This window comes from Ursus americanus, chromosome 20 (genome assembly GCF_024610735.1).
Source record: "Ursus americanus isolate L20-20 chromosome 20, mUrsAme1.1.p, whole genome shotgun sequence".
NCBI classification, from domain to species: domain Eukaryota; kingdom Metazoa; phylum Chordata; class Mammalia; order Carnivora; family Ursidae; genus Ursus; species Ursus americanus.
Genome location: NC_142146.1, coordinates 18,423,272 through 18,436,453, shown reverse-complemented (window position 1 = coordinate 18,436,453; position 13,182 = coordinate 18,423,272). Strand labels below are relative to the sequence as shown.

The window sequence follows — 13,182 nt, the reverse complement described above, 5'->3', positions numbered from 1 at the left end:
TAACAGGTATCGGGATCGATGATCAGTCCATACCTCAGAGAAGGCCTATAAGACAGAGATGCTGCTTGTGCCTTGCTCCCTTCCCTTCTAACTTTTCAGGACCAGTCCTAAAAGAATGTATGATTACGGCTAAAGTGTCTGCACCAAAAAGTTTCATCAACAGCACTGTATTTTCACGAAAAGGACAAAATTACAGGCTTACTGCACTAGACCCAATAACACTTTAGGAAATTAATGAGAATTCTAGTATTTAACAAAATTCTTATTTCTCAACATATTTTTGCTAAGACAATTCTCGCAAACCTGGCTCCTGCCCACCAAACGCTGATAATATCTTCCAGTCACCAAGACAACCAAAACTGCCCTCCTCCGATGGTACCTGGTGAGAACCACTCCACTCAGCAAGCTGGATGAGTCACATATCCACATGGATCCCAGTCTTTCTCAACCTCCTTCTCAAAATTTTCACAAGGAATGTAGCCTCAGAGGCAAGGAGGCCCAAAAGTGCCCAGGATTTTAGTATACACCTGAACATTTTGGGATGGGTCTGAGATTCCTACTTCACCGTAAAGCCTACTGAATTTCTTTCTAATGGTAGACTTCAGTTGCAGTTCCATTGGTTCCTTCTGCAACTTAGCCACACTGATAAAACATTTACTGCAGATGGGTCCTGAGGTGTGAAGTCTAAATTCACTCAGAAACTTGAAGTATAAATTAGTCTGATCAAAACATGTTAATCTTTCCCGAAACCGTTCCTCCATTTGTGTCCAATACTACTGCAAGTCTCAATTTATCTTGTTACCTGGCACTGGGTAACCAACTTTTGGGTCTGCCTGAGATGGATTTTCTAGAATGTGGGATTTTGAGTACTAAACCCAGGACAGCCCCAGGCAAACTGGGATGTTTGTCATCACACCCGGCACTCAAATATTTGTTGAATGAAAAGACAAATATGACTCCACAGAATATGTGATACTTCAAAACTGAGAAATCATACAGTTTCCAGCTGTCATTTACTAAATTTTTCTGTCATTTAACTTGAAAATTGTATTTCCTTGAACAAAATCTGCAATGTTCTCAATTTTGTCTCCTATACTTTTAAGTTCTTTATGTTCAGATGTCTGTAACCAACAAGCAGATAACACCATAATTTATATCTCCAGGCTGACCTCTCCTTTTGAGTTATAGAATCATATATCCAACTGCCTACTTCTTATCTCTACTTGAATGTTTAACAGTGTGTCAGTTATATTTATCCAAAAGAGAAACAGTGATTTCTTCTGACATCTGCTACACTCCAAGATTTTTCAATCTGAATTAATGGTACTTGCATCCACTTAGATGCTCAAACCAAAACCTAGAAGTATCCTTGATTCCTTCCTTTCCCTTGTACCCCACATTCAGTTCTTAAGCAAGTCCTGCAGGCTCTGCTTCAAGTAAAAAGAAAAATCCAGATGCCTCTACTTTTCCCCCATCTCCACTGCTATCAGTCTTTAACTCAACAAATGTTTCCTGAATGCCTCAGTGTATTCTAGGAGCTGGCAACAGGGGGGATAAAAAGACAAAAGGCTCTGCCCTCATGGAACTCATACAAACCATTATTGTTTCTTCGTTAGGCTGATAAAAGCTTTCTAACTGGTCTCCCTGCTTCATCCCTTGCCCCCATCCCAGAACATTCAGAACATCCTTTTTACAACAGCTAAAGTAATCTTTTAAATATTCTTTCCTGCCTAAAACCTTCCTATGGTTCCCATCTCACTTAGAATGAAGTCCAAGTCTTTAGCACGGTCCTCAAAACCCCACACCCTGGATTCTGCTGGCCTGTGTAGCTCCTTTCTGTGCCAAAGCTAATTCTACTAGAAGTCCGTTGCACACATGAATCCTTCTGTTTGAAGTACTCTTACCTGAGGGATCAGGTACCTGAAATGCTCTTCTTCATTTAGGTCCCAGCTCAAATATTATCTCCTGAAAGGCCTTCCCTGACCACTCATTCTTCCCTGACCACTCATTCTTACGTAGCTGCTCCCTCTATAGTTGCTTTTCAGTGTATTACCACTCCTTATTTTCTTCTTTGCACTCATCTTTGCTTTCATGTCTACGGTTTGTCTAACCTATCAGAACCAGGCTCACTGTGAAATGGGATCTATTTCTCCAGTTCACTACTATACCCTTCAGGGCCTAGAACAGAATATGGGGAGAAAAGCAGAGAGGCAGGAAGGAAAGTACTTCTTATGGCAACTCAGTATATCTCTTTAACAACTTCTACAGCCTTGACAATTCTGACTGCTATGGACTACCGTGTATCCACAACCTGGTTCAACTTCTTTCAATATTCCATAAACTAGAAATGGTTAAACATATATACATAAAGAAAACTGACAATACCGATAACTACTTTCATTGTGTCATAAAATTAAGCTATGCCACAAGATTCCAGAAGATGAAAACACCAAACTTTTATTTTGACTAAAAAACAGAAAAAACATACTGAGATTCTTCTTTTCTGTCACAGAAGAAATCTCTTACATGTGGCAACTGAACTCAGCTATTCTGCATTTACTCTTTTCATTTCTTATTGGAGACAAGTGGTTAGACCCTACTAGTATTCATGTGTACTTACAAATCAGATTTTTGCTAAAAGTCTAAAATGACCCACAATTTGGTCTTTGGGTTGTATGTCTGACCTCCCTGTTCTAAAGGATTAAAACTTGTAAGAATGTTCCCTGTAGGAGAGTTGTTATATTTTACTGTGATTTTAAAATATATTTACTGTGACTTTTAAAAGTCTAACAGGTGAAGAAGCAAGTAGTTCCACAGATTTCCAAAATGATACATTAATCTAAAAATATTATCTTATTTAGATAATTATCCATCAACATTATAATAAATTCTTTATACGTGAACTGGGTAGAAGAAACCCTTTAACTTACCTCTTCAAAGCCCATTTCAAATAAACATTCAACGGCTCCTCTGACAGGTAAGAGTCTAGTAGAAAAAGCTGTGTTTCCAATCCGGATAGATCTATATTTTTCATCATTAGGGTTCCTGATTTAAATAAAGAAAGTTTGATTATATATAACAATTTATACTTTCCACAGTGTTTTTGCATTCCTTTTTACCTTTTATATTGGCTACACCATTACAAGGTAGTATAGTTCCCAACTTTAAAGAAAGAGAAAGCACAGTCGGGAAAAATGGCCTGATTCTGTGATTCTTACCTCAGTATACATTTATTACCACCTTATTGTTTAATTTCATAGCTAATAATATGAATGTTTCCATAAGGGAAATCCATGCGACATTTTAATTCTACGCTGTTAAAGCCACATACCTTTATGAGTTTTTAGGTTGCTAAGAAAAAAATCTAGGTAAGCTCCAGACATGGGCGCAGGTTTTGCCTATTTTGTTCTGATGGATCTCAATCATCGAGAATGGTGCCTGATGCACAGATGGTAGTTAATAAATACTTGTGAAATGAATGAATAAAAGAAACTAAGAAGCTATATAAAAATGGATCACAGTTCCTCAAAGACTTTACCTCTGACAAATACAAACCCAGGTATACCTTAAAGTCACTTGATTTTCTTTCCTCCCTAGACCAATGATTGTTTTTACTCTTAAGTAAAGATATATTTTTGTCACAGCCAAATTTTTTTTTTTACCATGATTAAAATTTTGAATAGCATACATGGGATGAGACCAGCTTTGTGAAAAGTTTTGAGATTTTTAATAATCCTGATAAATTAGAAAGGCTGTTTAAAAAAAAAAAAACAGAAAAAAATACAAGATTAAGATAATCACAGTATTGGGAGCCTGGGTGGGAGAGTCAGTTAAGCATCTGCCTTTGGCTCAGGTCATCATCCTGGGGTCCTGGGATCGAGCCCCAGGTCGGGCTTCTCCCTCTCCCTGTGCACCTCCTTTCTGCTCATGTTCTCTCAAATAAATAAATAAATAAAATTTTAAAAAAGGTAATCACAGTATTACACTCAAAAGACCTTCAAAACATAATTTAGGATGATGAGATTTTTAAAAAATTTTATTTATTTGTCAGAGAGAGATAGAGCACAAGCATAAGCAGGGGGAATGGCAGTCACAGGGAGAAGCAGACTCCCCACCGAGCAAGGAGCCTGCTGCAGGACTCAATCCCAAGACCCTGGGATCATGACCTGAGCCAAAGGCAGACACTTAGCCGAATGAGCCACCCTGGCATCCTGATGAGATTTCATATCTGATACGAATTCCCTTACAAAAGTAGTGGCTTTCATTAGCACTATTTTAAGACGGATTCGGAGGCTGTGTCAGGGGTCCATCGATGGGAGTGCCAAGGCCATCTGCTTGGGGTATGGAATGGGAATAGTGGACAATGCTATCAATACTGTTACCAACTCATTAACCATTTCTGTCCTAATTGAACTTTGGAAATTTCAACATATTTCACATCTGTTTTCCATCAAACAACTCTCTATTGCCAAAATGTCATAAATACATGAATCCTCTTTAAACTTCTCCTTAATTTCAAAAATTATACAAGTTTATTACAGATTATTCAGAGATAAAGCTCTAAAATAGTGTTATTCAAAATGTCCATAGACTGGTGCCCATCTATAAACTCCTTGCTAGTCATTCATGAGAAGTGCTGAAATTAAGACTACTCAGCAATTTTTCTAACAATTTGATATGCCATGAAATTTTTATTGTACTTCACAAAGTTATAGATCCACAAAAAACTGGAAAAAAAGAAAAAAAAGAAAAAAAAAACACTGTTCTTCAATACGGGTCTTTTGAGCATCACAGGTGGTTAAAAAACACAATAATAAATGCTCTACTCTTTTATTCTGTGTATTAAATGAGTTTCTCAATCTTGGTATTATTGACATTTGAGGTCTTTGTTGTAGGGGACTGCCCTGAGCACTGCAAGATATTCAGCATCTCTGGCTTTTATGCCACAATATAAGTGTGCCTCCTTTTCTTACCATGAAAACAAAAAACATTAACCTATACGATACTCCTACATTTATCAAGGCCAGTTATAGATAAACGAAGCATCTTTTCGTGATATTCAACACATTTCACAGAGTCATAAACATCAGTACCACCGGGATGATATAATCTACTGGTGCAAAGCTGCCTGATTTTTTTTAACCTATTTTTCCCCAATAGCTTCCAGATTTTTACATGATCAAAAGTCTTTCTCTGGCTTTAATTTTCTAGTTTTTCCTCTTTCATCACTGTTTAAAAATTCTTATAAAACCTAGACTAGTTGATTTGATACAGCTTATTATATTGATACATGTTTCAAAGTAATTCTTGATATAGCTTTTCGGCTCCAGTCTAGTCAGCAATTTTCTATCTTTTAACATCTATGGGCCTCACATACCATTATCTGTTTTTCTCCCTAAAAACATAATGCAAACAAAAACAAATCAAAAAGACCAACAGTAATGTCCAGTTACCCAAATCCTATCTTCCTCTTTTTAAATGTTTTTTTTTTTTTTAAAGATTTTATTTATTCATTTGACAGAGAGAGACAGCCAGCGAGAGAGGGAACACAAGCAGGGGGAGTAGGAGAGGAAGAAGCAGGCTCCTAGTGGAGAAGCCTGATGTGGGGCTCGATCCCAGAACGCCGGGATCACGCCCTGAGCCGAAGGCAGACGCTTAACTATGCACCACCCAAGCGCCCCATGCACCACCTAGGCGCCCCCTTCTTTTTAAATATGTTGAGCACATCAGCCATAGCACTGAACACACAATAGTGCCAAAAGTTCATCCTGAAGCCCTCAACGGCTTAGAGAACTTGCCATAAAGACACTAGAGCTCATATCCAGCAGATCCCATTTCCTGCCCTTGGAAAAGTACCAAACAAACATTTCCTAAATCTCTAGCTTCACAGCATCATGCCAGCATACCCACCATCCTTGAACTCCTTACTATTCTCCTTATCTTGCAGTGTCTGAAGTACCCCTAGGGATCACCTTTATTTTTGCTTCATTTTCTTCTTCCATTAACTTAATTTCCTCTGCAGACTTTTCTCAAATATTTTTTGCTGTAATTCTTCACTGTGTTTTTTCTACCTCTGCTGACCCTTAACTATTCTGCAACTTGTAATATTTATCTTGCTTGTTTGCAATCATTTAGCACCTTCACTTTTTTTTTCTTGGTTGTTTGTTGGATGATGTTGGAAGAATGGGATCTTGAAAGGGCAGCAAAGTGTCCCACACCTCACTCACCATCACTTTGAACATACTTTGGTGTTTTCCTAGCTGTCTTACCCCCTAGCTGTCTTTGTTTTTACAACTGAATGGTAGAAAAAAGTCATGCTTTTCACCCTGAAAGTCATAATTGTGCAAATAATGAATCATGGAACACTACATCAAAAACTAAGGATATACTGTATGGTGACTAACATAATAAAAAATTATTATAAAAAATAATTGACCATGTAAATTAAGATCTTAAGACACACTGGGGCACCTGGGTGGCTCAGTCAGTTGAGGGTCCAGCTCTTGGTTTCAGCTCAGGTCATGATCTCGGGATCATGGGATCAAGCCCCATGTCCGGCTCTGTGCTCAGCACGGGGTCTGCTTGGGATTCTTTCCCTGTTCTTCTCCCCCTTTGAATCCCACCCCCTTGCCCTCTGCTCTCTGAAATAAAAAAATAAAATCTTAAAAAAAAAAAAGATTTTTTTTCCTCAAGATTTTATTTATTTGAGAGAGAGAGCACACAGGCAGGGGGAATAGCAGAGGGGGAGGGAGAAACAGGCTCCCCGCTGAGTAGGGAGCCTGATGCCGCTCGATCCAAGGACCCTGGGATCATGACCTGAGCCAAAGGCATCAGGAGCCCCCAAAAAGATCCTAAGATATGTTAACAGTAGGTCTCCCACTGAGGTCACCAACTCAGAAAAAAAGAAAAACTTAAATGTTTCTATCTCAGAATTTCAGAAATGCTGATAATTAAATGTATCTAACCAATTACTAGCCCTCTACCTCTTTAGGATGCATAATCTCAGAAAGGTTTACATAAATGGAAATTTAGTACACGAGAAATCCTATAATCTTGTATTTTTATTACTAATCACAAAAGTCAGTTTATAGGCCATTTAAAAAATATTTCTAGGCCTTCTGAAAATCTACTATTCTGAGATACATGTACATTTTTCAAAAACATCTTTAGAACCATCTGGGAACCATCTCTAGCTCTAACTCTACCATTCTATGTAGCTGACAAAAAGGGAAACATACACAAAATCTAGCTTGTTCAACATGAAAAACTGAATAATGGTAACAATAGACAACATATGTATCTTCATTTCTCTTTTGCAACAATCGTATAATGCAGACATTTTTCTTTCCTCTTAAAAATGAGGAAACTGAAAAAAAATGAGAAAACTGAAACCCAGAGACTTTACATAAATTGCCTATAACCATATTCTTAGGAAATGATTGACTGGGATTTAAACCCACTGGTCTGATTACAAAGCTTACATACTCTCCACCATACAATATGCCAACAAACTCACCAATCCTCAATTAACTACCCTTTCTCAATTTCTCCAGTTGTCAACAGTCACGCAGATTAGAAATCTGAAGTTATTTGGGTTATTTTGTCTCCTCTCATTACCAGCTCTACTCCTTGCATTCAGTCATCAAGAACTGCCAATCCCTGTCTCCGATAGTTCTTTCTCCATTCTATCCCCAGTTATGCTTATGATTACTGTAATAGTTTCACAAATGAAACCTATGCCTTGTGTCTTCACACATCGTTATTCTTCATGAAACTCCTTCATGTTTCTCTTTGACTCTAGAAAGTACAATCATTTTCTCTTGCCTCTTATGTTAAATATATGTTCTCTGCTATTCCATGAACCCATCCCATCTTATCAAACCTCCGTTCTCAAAACTATTCCACACTAGGTCCCTCTACCATCTCCACACATAAACATGTAACTGCTTGAACACTGTCTTCCAACTGTTCTCTAGATTTTATGTTGTGGCTATTTTCCATACTTGTGTCTTTCTCCTAAACATATTTATTTTCTTCGAAGAAACCACTTTCTATTCTTGGCCCTTGGCACTTTGTAACCAGTAACTGTGTGCAGTTTTCAAAAGAAATTAGTGGAACATCAAACATATTTTTTAAAGAACAGAGCAAATTATCTAAGGAACACATGTGGAATGCTAGTCAAACTATTATAAATTTTGCAAAGTAGATATTATTGAGGACAGCTCATCTTTATCTAGAAGTCAGTGAACTGAAAAAAAAAAAGTTCAAACCCATAGCATATAGTGCATGCAAATTAGCTTATGTTTTATTCTATAATTTCACTAGCTTTATGTCTCTTAGTTGGGGAAAAGGTAAACATCACCTGAAGCAGAAATCTGAAATGTAATCAAAGGTATTATCTTCACTTGAGTGCAGTGACAAGTATTGCTGTTAAAAAAACAAAACAAAACCTACTAATAAAATTCTTATTTCACCACTCATTTCATAAAACACTATGTCAAACCCTGAGGTAGGAACAAGATATACCAAGACAACATCCCTGATACAGTCCCTTATCTCTAACACTGATCAATTTCCCAAGACAACAAAAGGAACAGAAACCTTGGTTTTCTCTACTCTTAAATCAGTCAGATTAACGGTTCTGTAAGGTAGTGTAGCTAGAGATCAAGAAGAGTTCAGGGGCTTTTCTGGTAAGAGGTTAACAAGTCACTGGACTTAGAAGTGGAAGAAAGTGTTTTCTAACTTCCTGAAGGCTAAAGGAGTTTCAATTCTAATATAAGAGCAGGGACTAATACTGTTATAAGCATACCTCTGAGATATTATAGGTTTGGGTCTAGACCACTGTAATTAAGTGAAAATTACACTAAAGCAAGTCAAATGAATTTTTAAAATTTCCCACTGCATATAAAAGTCATGTTTATACCATACTGTAGTCTATTAAGTGTTTAATAGCATGTTTTAAAAAATTGTACATACCTTAAACATACTTTAACGCTAAAAATGCTAACTACCAAATGAATTTTCAGGAGTTGTAATCTTTTTGCTGGTGGAGGGTTTGCCTCAATGCTGACGGTTGCTAAAGGTTGGTGTGGTATGGCAATTTCTTAAAACAAGACAAAAAAGTTTGCCACATCAATTGACTCTTTTTTTTTCATGAACAATTTCTCTGTAGCATGCAATGCTATTTGATAGAACATCTTTCAAAATTGGAGTCAATCCCCTCAAACCCTGCTGCTGCTTTATCAACAAAGTTTGTTATATTTTATTTTTTTTGTTGTCATTTCAACAATCCTCACAGCATCTTCACCAGTAGATTCCATCTGAAGAAACCACTTCCTTTGCTAATCCATAAAAAGCAACTTCTCATCCATGAAAGTTTTATCATGAGATTGCAGCAATTTAGCTACAACTATATCTGTAGGCTCCACTTCTAACTTGAGTTCTCTTGCTGTTTCCACCACATCTGCAGTCCCCTCCTCCACTGAAGGCTTGAATCCCTGAAAGTCATCCATGAGGGCTGGAATCAATTTCTTCTAAACTCCTATGAATGTTGATATTCTGACCTCCCTCCATGAACCACAAATGTTAATGGCATCTAGAATGGTGAATCCTTTCCAAAAGGTTTTCAGCTTACTTTGCCCAGATCCATCAGAGGAATTACTATCTATGGCAGCTATAGCTCTACAAAACGTAATTGTTAAAATAAAAGACTTCAAAGCCCAAAGGACTCCCTGATCCATGCGCTGCAGCATGGATGCTGTGTTAGCAGTCATGAAAACAACATTATGTCATTGTACATTTCCATCATAGCTCTTAGGTGACCAGGCGCATTGTCAATGAGCAATATTTTGAAAGGAATCTTTTTTTCCTGAACAAGTCTCAACAGTGGACTTAAAATATTCAGTAAATTGCATAGCAAACAGATGTGCTATCATCCAGGCTTTGTTTCTTCCATTTACAGACCATAGGCCAAGTAGATCTGGCATAATTTTTAAGAGCCCTAGGATTTTCAGCATGGTTAATAAGCACTGACTTCAACTTTGAGTCACCAGCTGTATTAACCCCTAACATAAGAGTCACCCTGTACTTTGAAGCCAGACTTTGACTTCTCCTCTCTAGCTATGAAATCTTAGATGGCATCTTCTTCCAATAAAAGGCTATTTGGTCTACACTGAAAATCCGTTGTAGTGTAGCCACCTTCATGAATCATCTTAGCTAGGTCTTCTGGATAACTTGAAGCTTCTCATCAGCACTTGCTACTTTACCTTGCTCTTTTGTGTTATGGAGACAGCTTCTTTCCTTAAACCTCAGGAACCAACCTCTGCTAGGGTGCAACTTTTCTTCCTCAACTTCGTCACCTCTCTCAACCTTCAGAGAAGAGGTAGGGCCTTGCTTGGGATTAGGCTTTGGTTTTTAGGAGAATGCTGAGGCTGGCTTCATCCTCTATCTAGATAGACCACTAAAATTTCTTCCATTAGTAGCAATAACGCTGTTTTGCTTTCTCATCATTTGTGTGTTCACTGGAGTAGCACTTTTAATCTCCTTCAAGAACTTCTCTTTTGCATTTGCAACTTGTCTGTTTGGTACAATAGGCGTAGCTTTTGGGCTATCATGGATTTTGACATGCCCTCCTCACTAAGCTGAATTACTTCCAGTTGTGGATTTAAAGTGAGAGACATGCACCCCTTTCTCTCACTTCAACACTTAGGCCATTGCAGGGTTCTGATTGGCCTAATTTCAATTATTATTGTGTGTCAGGACACAGGGAAAAGAGAGGGACAGGAGAAGGGCCAATGGGTGGAGCAGTCACAATGCACACAGCATTTATAGAGTTTGCCATCTTATGTGGGTACAGTTGGTGCATCCCAAAACACTATTAACATCAAAGATAACTGACTGAAGGATAAAGAAGATGTGGTGTGTATACATACACACACACAAACACACACACACACACCAGAATATTACTCAGCCATAAAAAAGAATAAGATCTTGTCATCTGCGATAACACAGATGGACTTAGATGGTATTATGACAAGAGATGTAAGTCAAACAGAGAAAGGCAAACACTATATGATTTCACTTACATGTGGATAAAAAACCAAAACAAACAAAAAACAGAATCAAACACATAAATACAGAGTACAAATGATGGTTGTAGGGGTGGAGGGGGGAGTGCGGGATGGGCAAAATGGGTGAAGGGTAGTGGGAGACACAGGCTTCCAGTTATAGAATAAGTAAGTCACGGGGGTGGGAGGGGGGCGCCTGACTGGCTCAGTCAGTAGAGCATGTGACTCTTCATCTTGGGGTCATGAGTTCAAGCCCCACACTGGGCACAGAGCTCACTAAAAAAAAAGTCATGGAGATAAATGATACATATAGGGAATATAATTTATGGTATTATAATAGAACTATGTGACCGATGGTACCTATACTTATGAGCACAGCATAATGTACAGAGCTGTGGAATCACTATGTTATACTACTGAAACTAATGTAACATTATGTGTCAAGTATATTTCAATTAAATGAAAGAGCTCACTGATCAGATAACAAATACAACGAAAAAGTTTGAATATTACAAGAATTACCAAAATGTGACAGAGATACAAAGTGAGTTGTTGAAAAAAATGGCACCAATAGACTCGCTCAACAGACAAATCTTTAATTTGTAAAAAAAAAAAAAAAAAAAAACCACAGTATTTGCAAAGCACAATAAAGTGAAGAGCAATAAAACAAGGCATAACTGTAATTAAACTAACAAGGGTAGCTTTTCATACTATCTTCAATTATGAGTTCCAGACTCCTAATTCCCTTTTTAGATAAAAACTTTTCAATTCAGAAACATAAGCCAAAGGAAAGACTGTAACATGAACTGACAGCATGCCAAGTTTCTTCTATGAGTCTGATAAATATTCATAATGGTGATTATGATGCCAAGTCATTATTTGCATGCAAAGGTTTTCCTTCCTCAAAACACCTTGATCTTAGTATTTTGGGTTTCACTAGATTAAAAGCAGAAGTGAATCCTATTACAAGGCCACTTCCCTTCCCTTTTCCCAAATCTATAACCTTGAAACTAACCCCTTTTCTGAATAAAGGGGTTTAAATAGTTTGGTGGCTTTCCAGTTTGGGGGTCCCAGCTCAGAATATCTGGAGGACTCAGCTTATGAGTTCATTCATGCAGAGTCCATTGGCGTCCCTGTGCTTTGAAGAGCTGTTAGATCTCACAGGGTAGAGGTGAGTTGAGAAGGTGTCACAGAGGAGAAAGGCAGTCTCCACATAGGTCACAATTTTGTGGCTGTGTACACTGCACATACTGCACATCCGTTATAGCATTGGGCGAATAATAAAGGGTCATTTTTCCTTCACTTTACTTTTAAAATCCTTAATGTTACCTCTATGAACAATATATTGCCATGAAGAATGAAACGCCATGGGCTAAAACACTACACTTGTAACTAATGTCTCTAAAATTGGGTCACATCAAATCTATAACCTTGAAACTAAGCATTTCCTTTTAGACTTCGTGCCAATATACCCACCACTTAGAAGAATAAGTGCACGAGGGGGTGAAGTGGGAGAGAGAACCTAGATAGTAACCTTGATGACCTGATGAATGCGGTAAACTCACTCAACTACCTGGCACCTGGAGCTCCTTTAACCTCGGTCCCATTTCCCTACCCTACACAAGCCACTACATGATTTGATCTAAGAACTGAGGTGGAAAATGATTCAAAATGAATAATCAAACTTGCCTCCCAATTCCCCAAACCTGTAAGGTCCCTTAAGGATCTACAAGTGTACTTCTGCTCACGAGAGAATAACAAATTACCCTCAACCAAGGTAATCTTCACTAATTCTTATTTAAAAGGTCATGTTGAAAAGTAGAATACAGGTGTTAATATGAAAATTGTAACTTTAGTATGGTTAATAACATTTCAATCAACAAAATGGGCAGGAAAAGACCATAAAAATGTAAAAACCCCACCACTTTTGTAGTATTATGCTTTAATATTAAGGTATTCACAAAACGTTGTGGGGGGGATTTTGTCGAGACTAACTTCTCAGAAGCCTGTGGCTAAGGCACTATGTTCGGTAAAATCCACGCAGCGGGAATAAAACGCTGTTACCCTTTCTGTGCTGACATTAAGACAATTAACCCGAACGGAAGCAAGTGTT

General features: G+C 37.9%; 1 protein-coding gene across 3 annotated transcripts in view; it reads right to left on the bottom strand.

The window, feature by feature from the left end:
- NGLY1 (N-glycanase 1) overlaps positions 1-13,182 on the bottom strand; it is a 56,069-nt gene that overhangs the window by 42,443 nt on the left and 444 nt on the right. For all 3 annotated transcript variants that reach the window (XM_045791628.2, XM_045791629.2, XM_087870154.1), the window contains exon 2: positions 2,931-3,045. In XM_045791628.2, the coding sequence (XP_045647584.1) occupies positions 2,931-3,045 (115 nt within the window). The remainder of the gene's footprint in view (positions 1-2,930; positions 3,046-13,182) is intronic.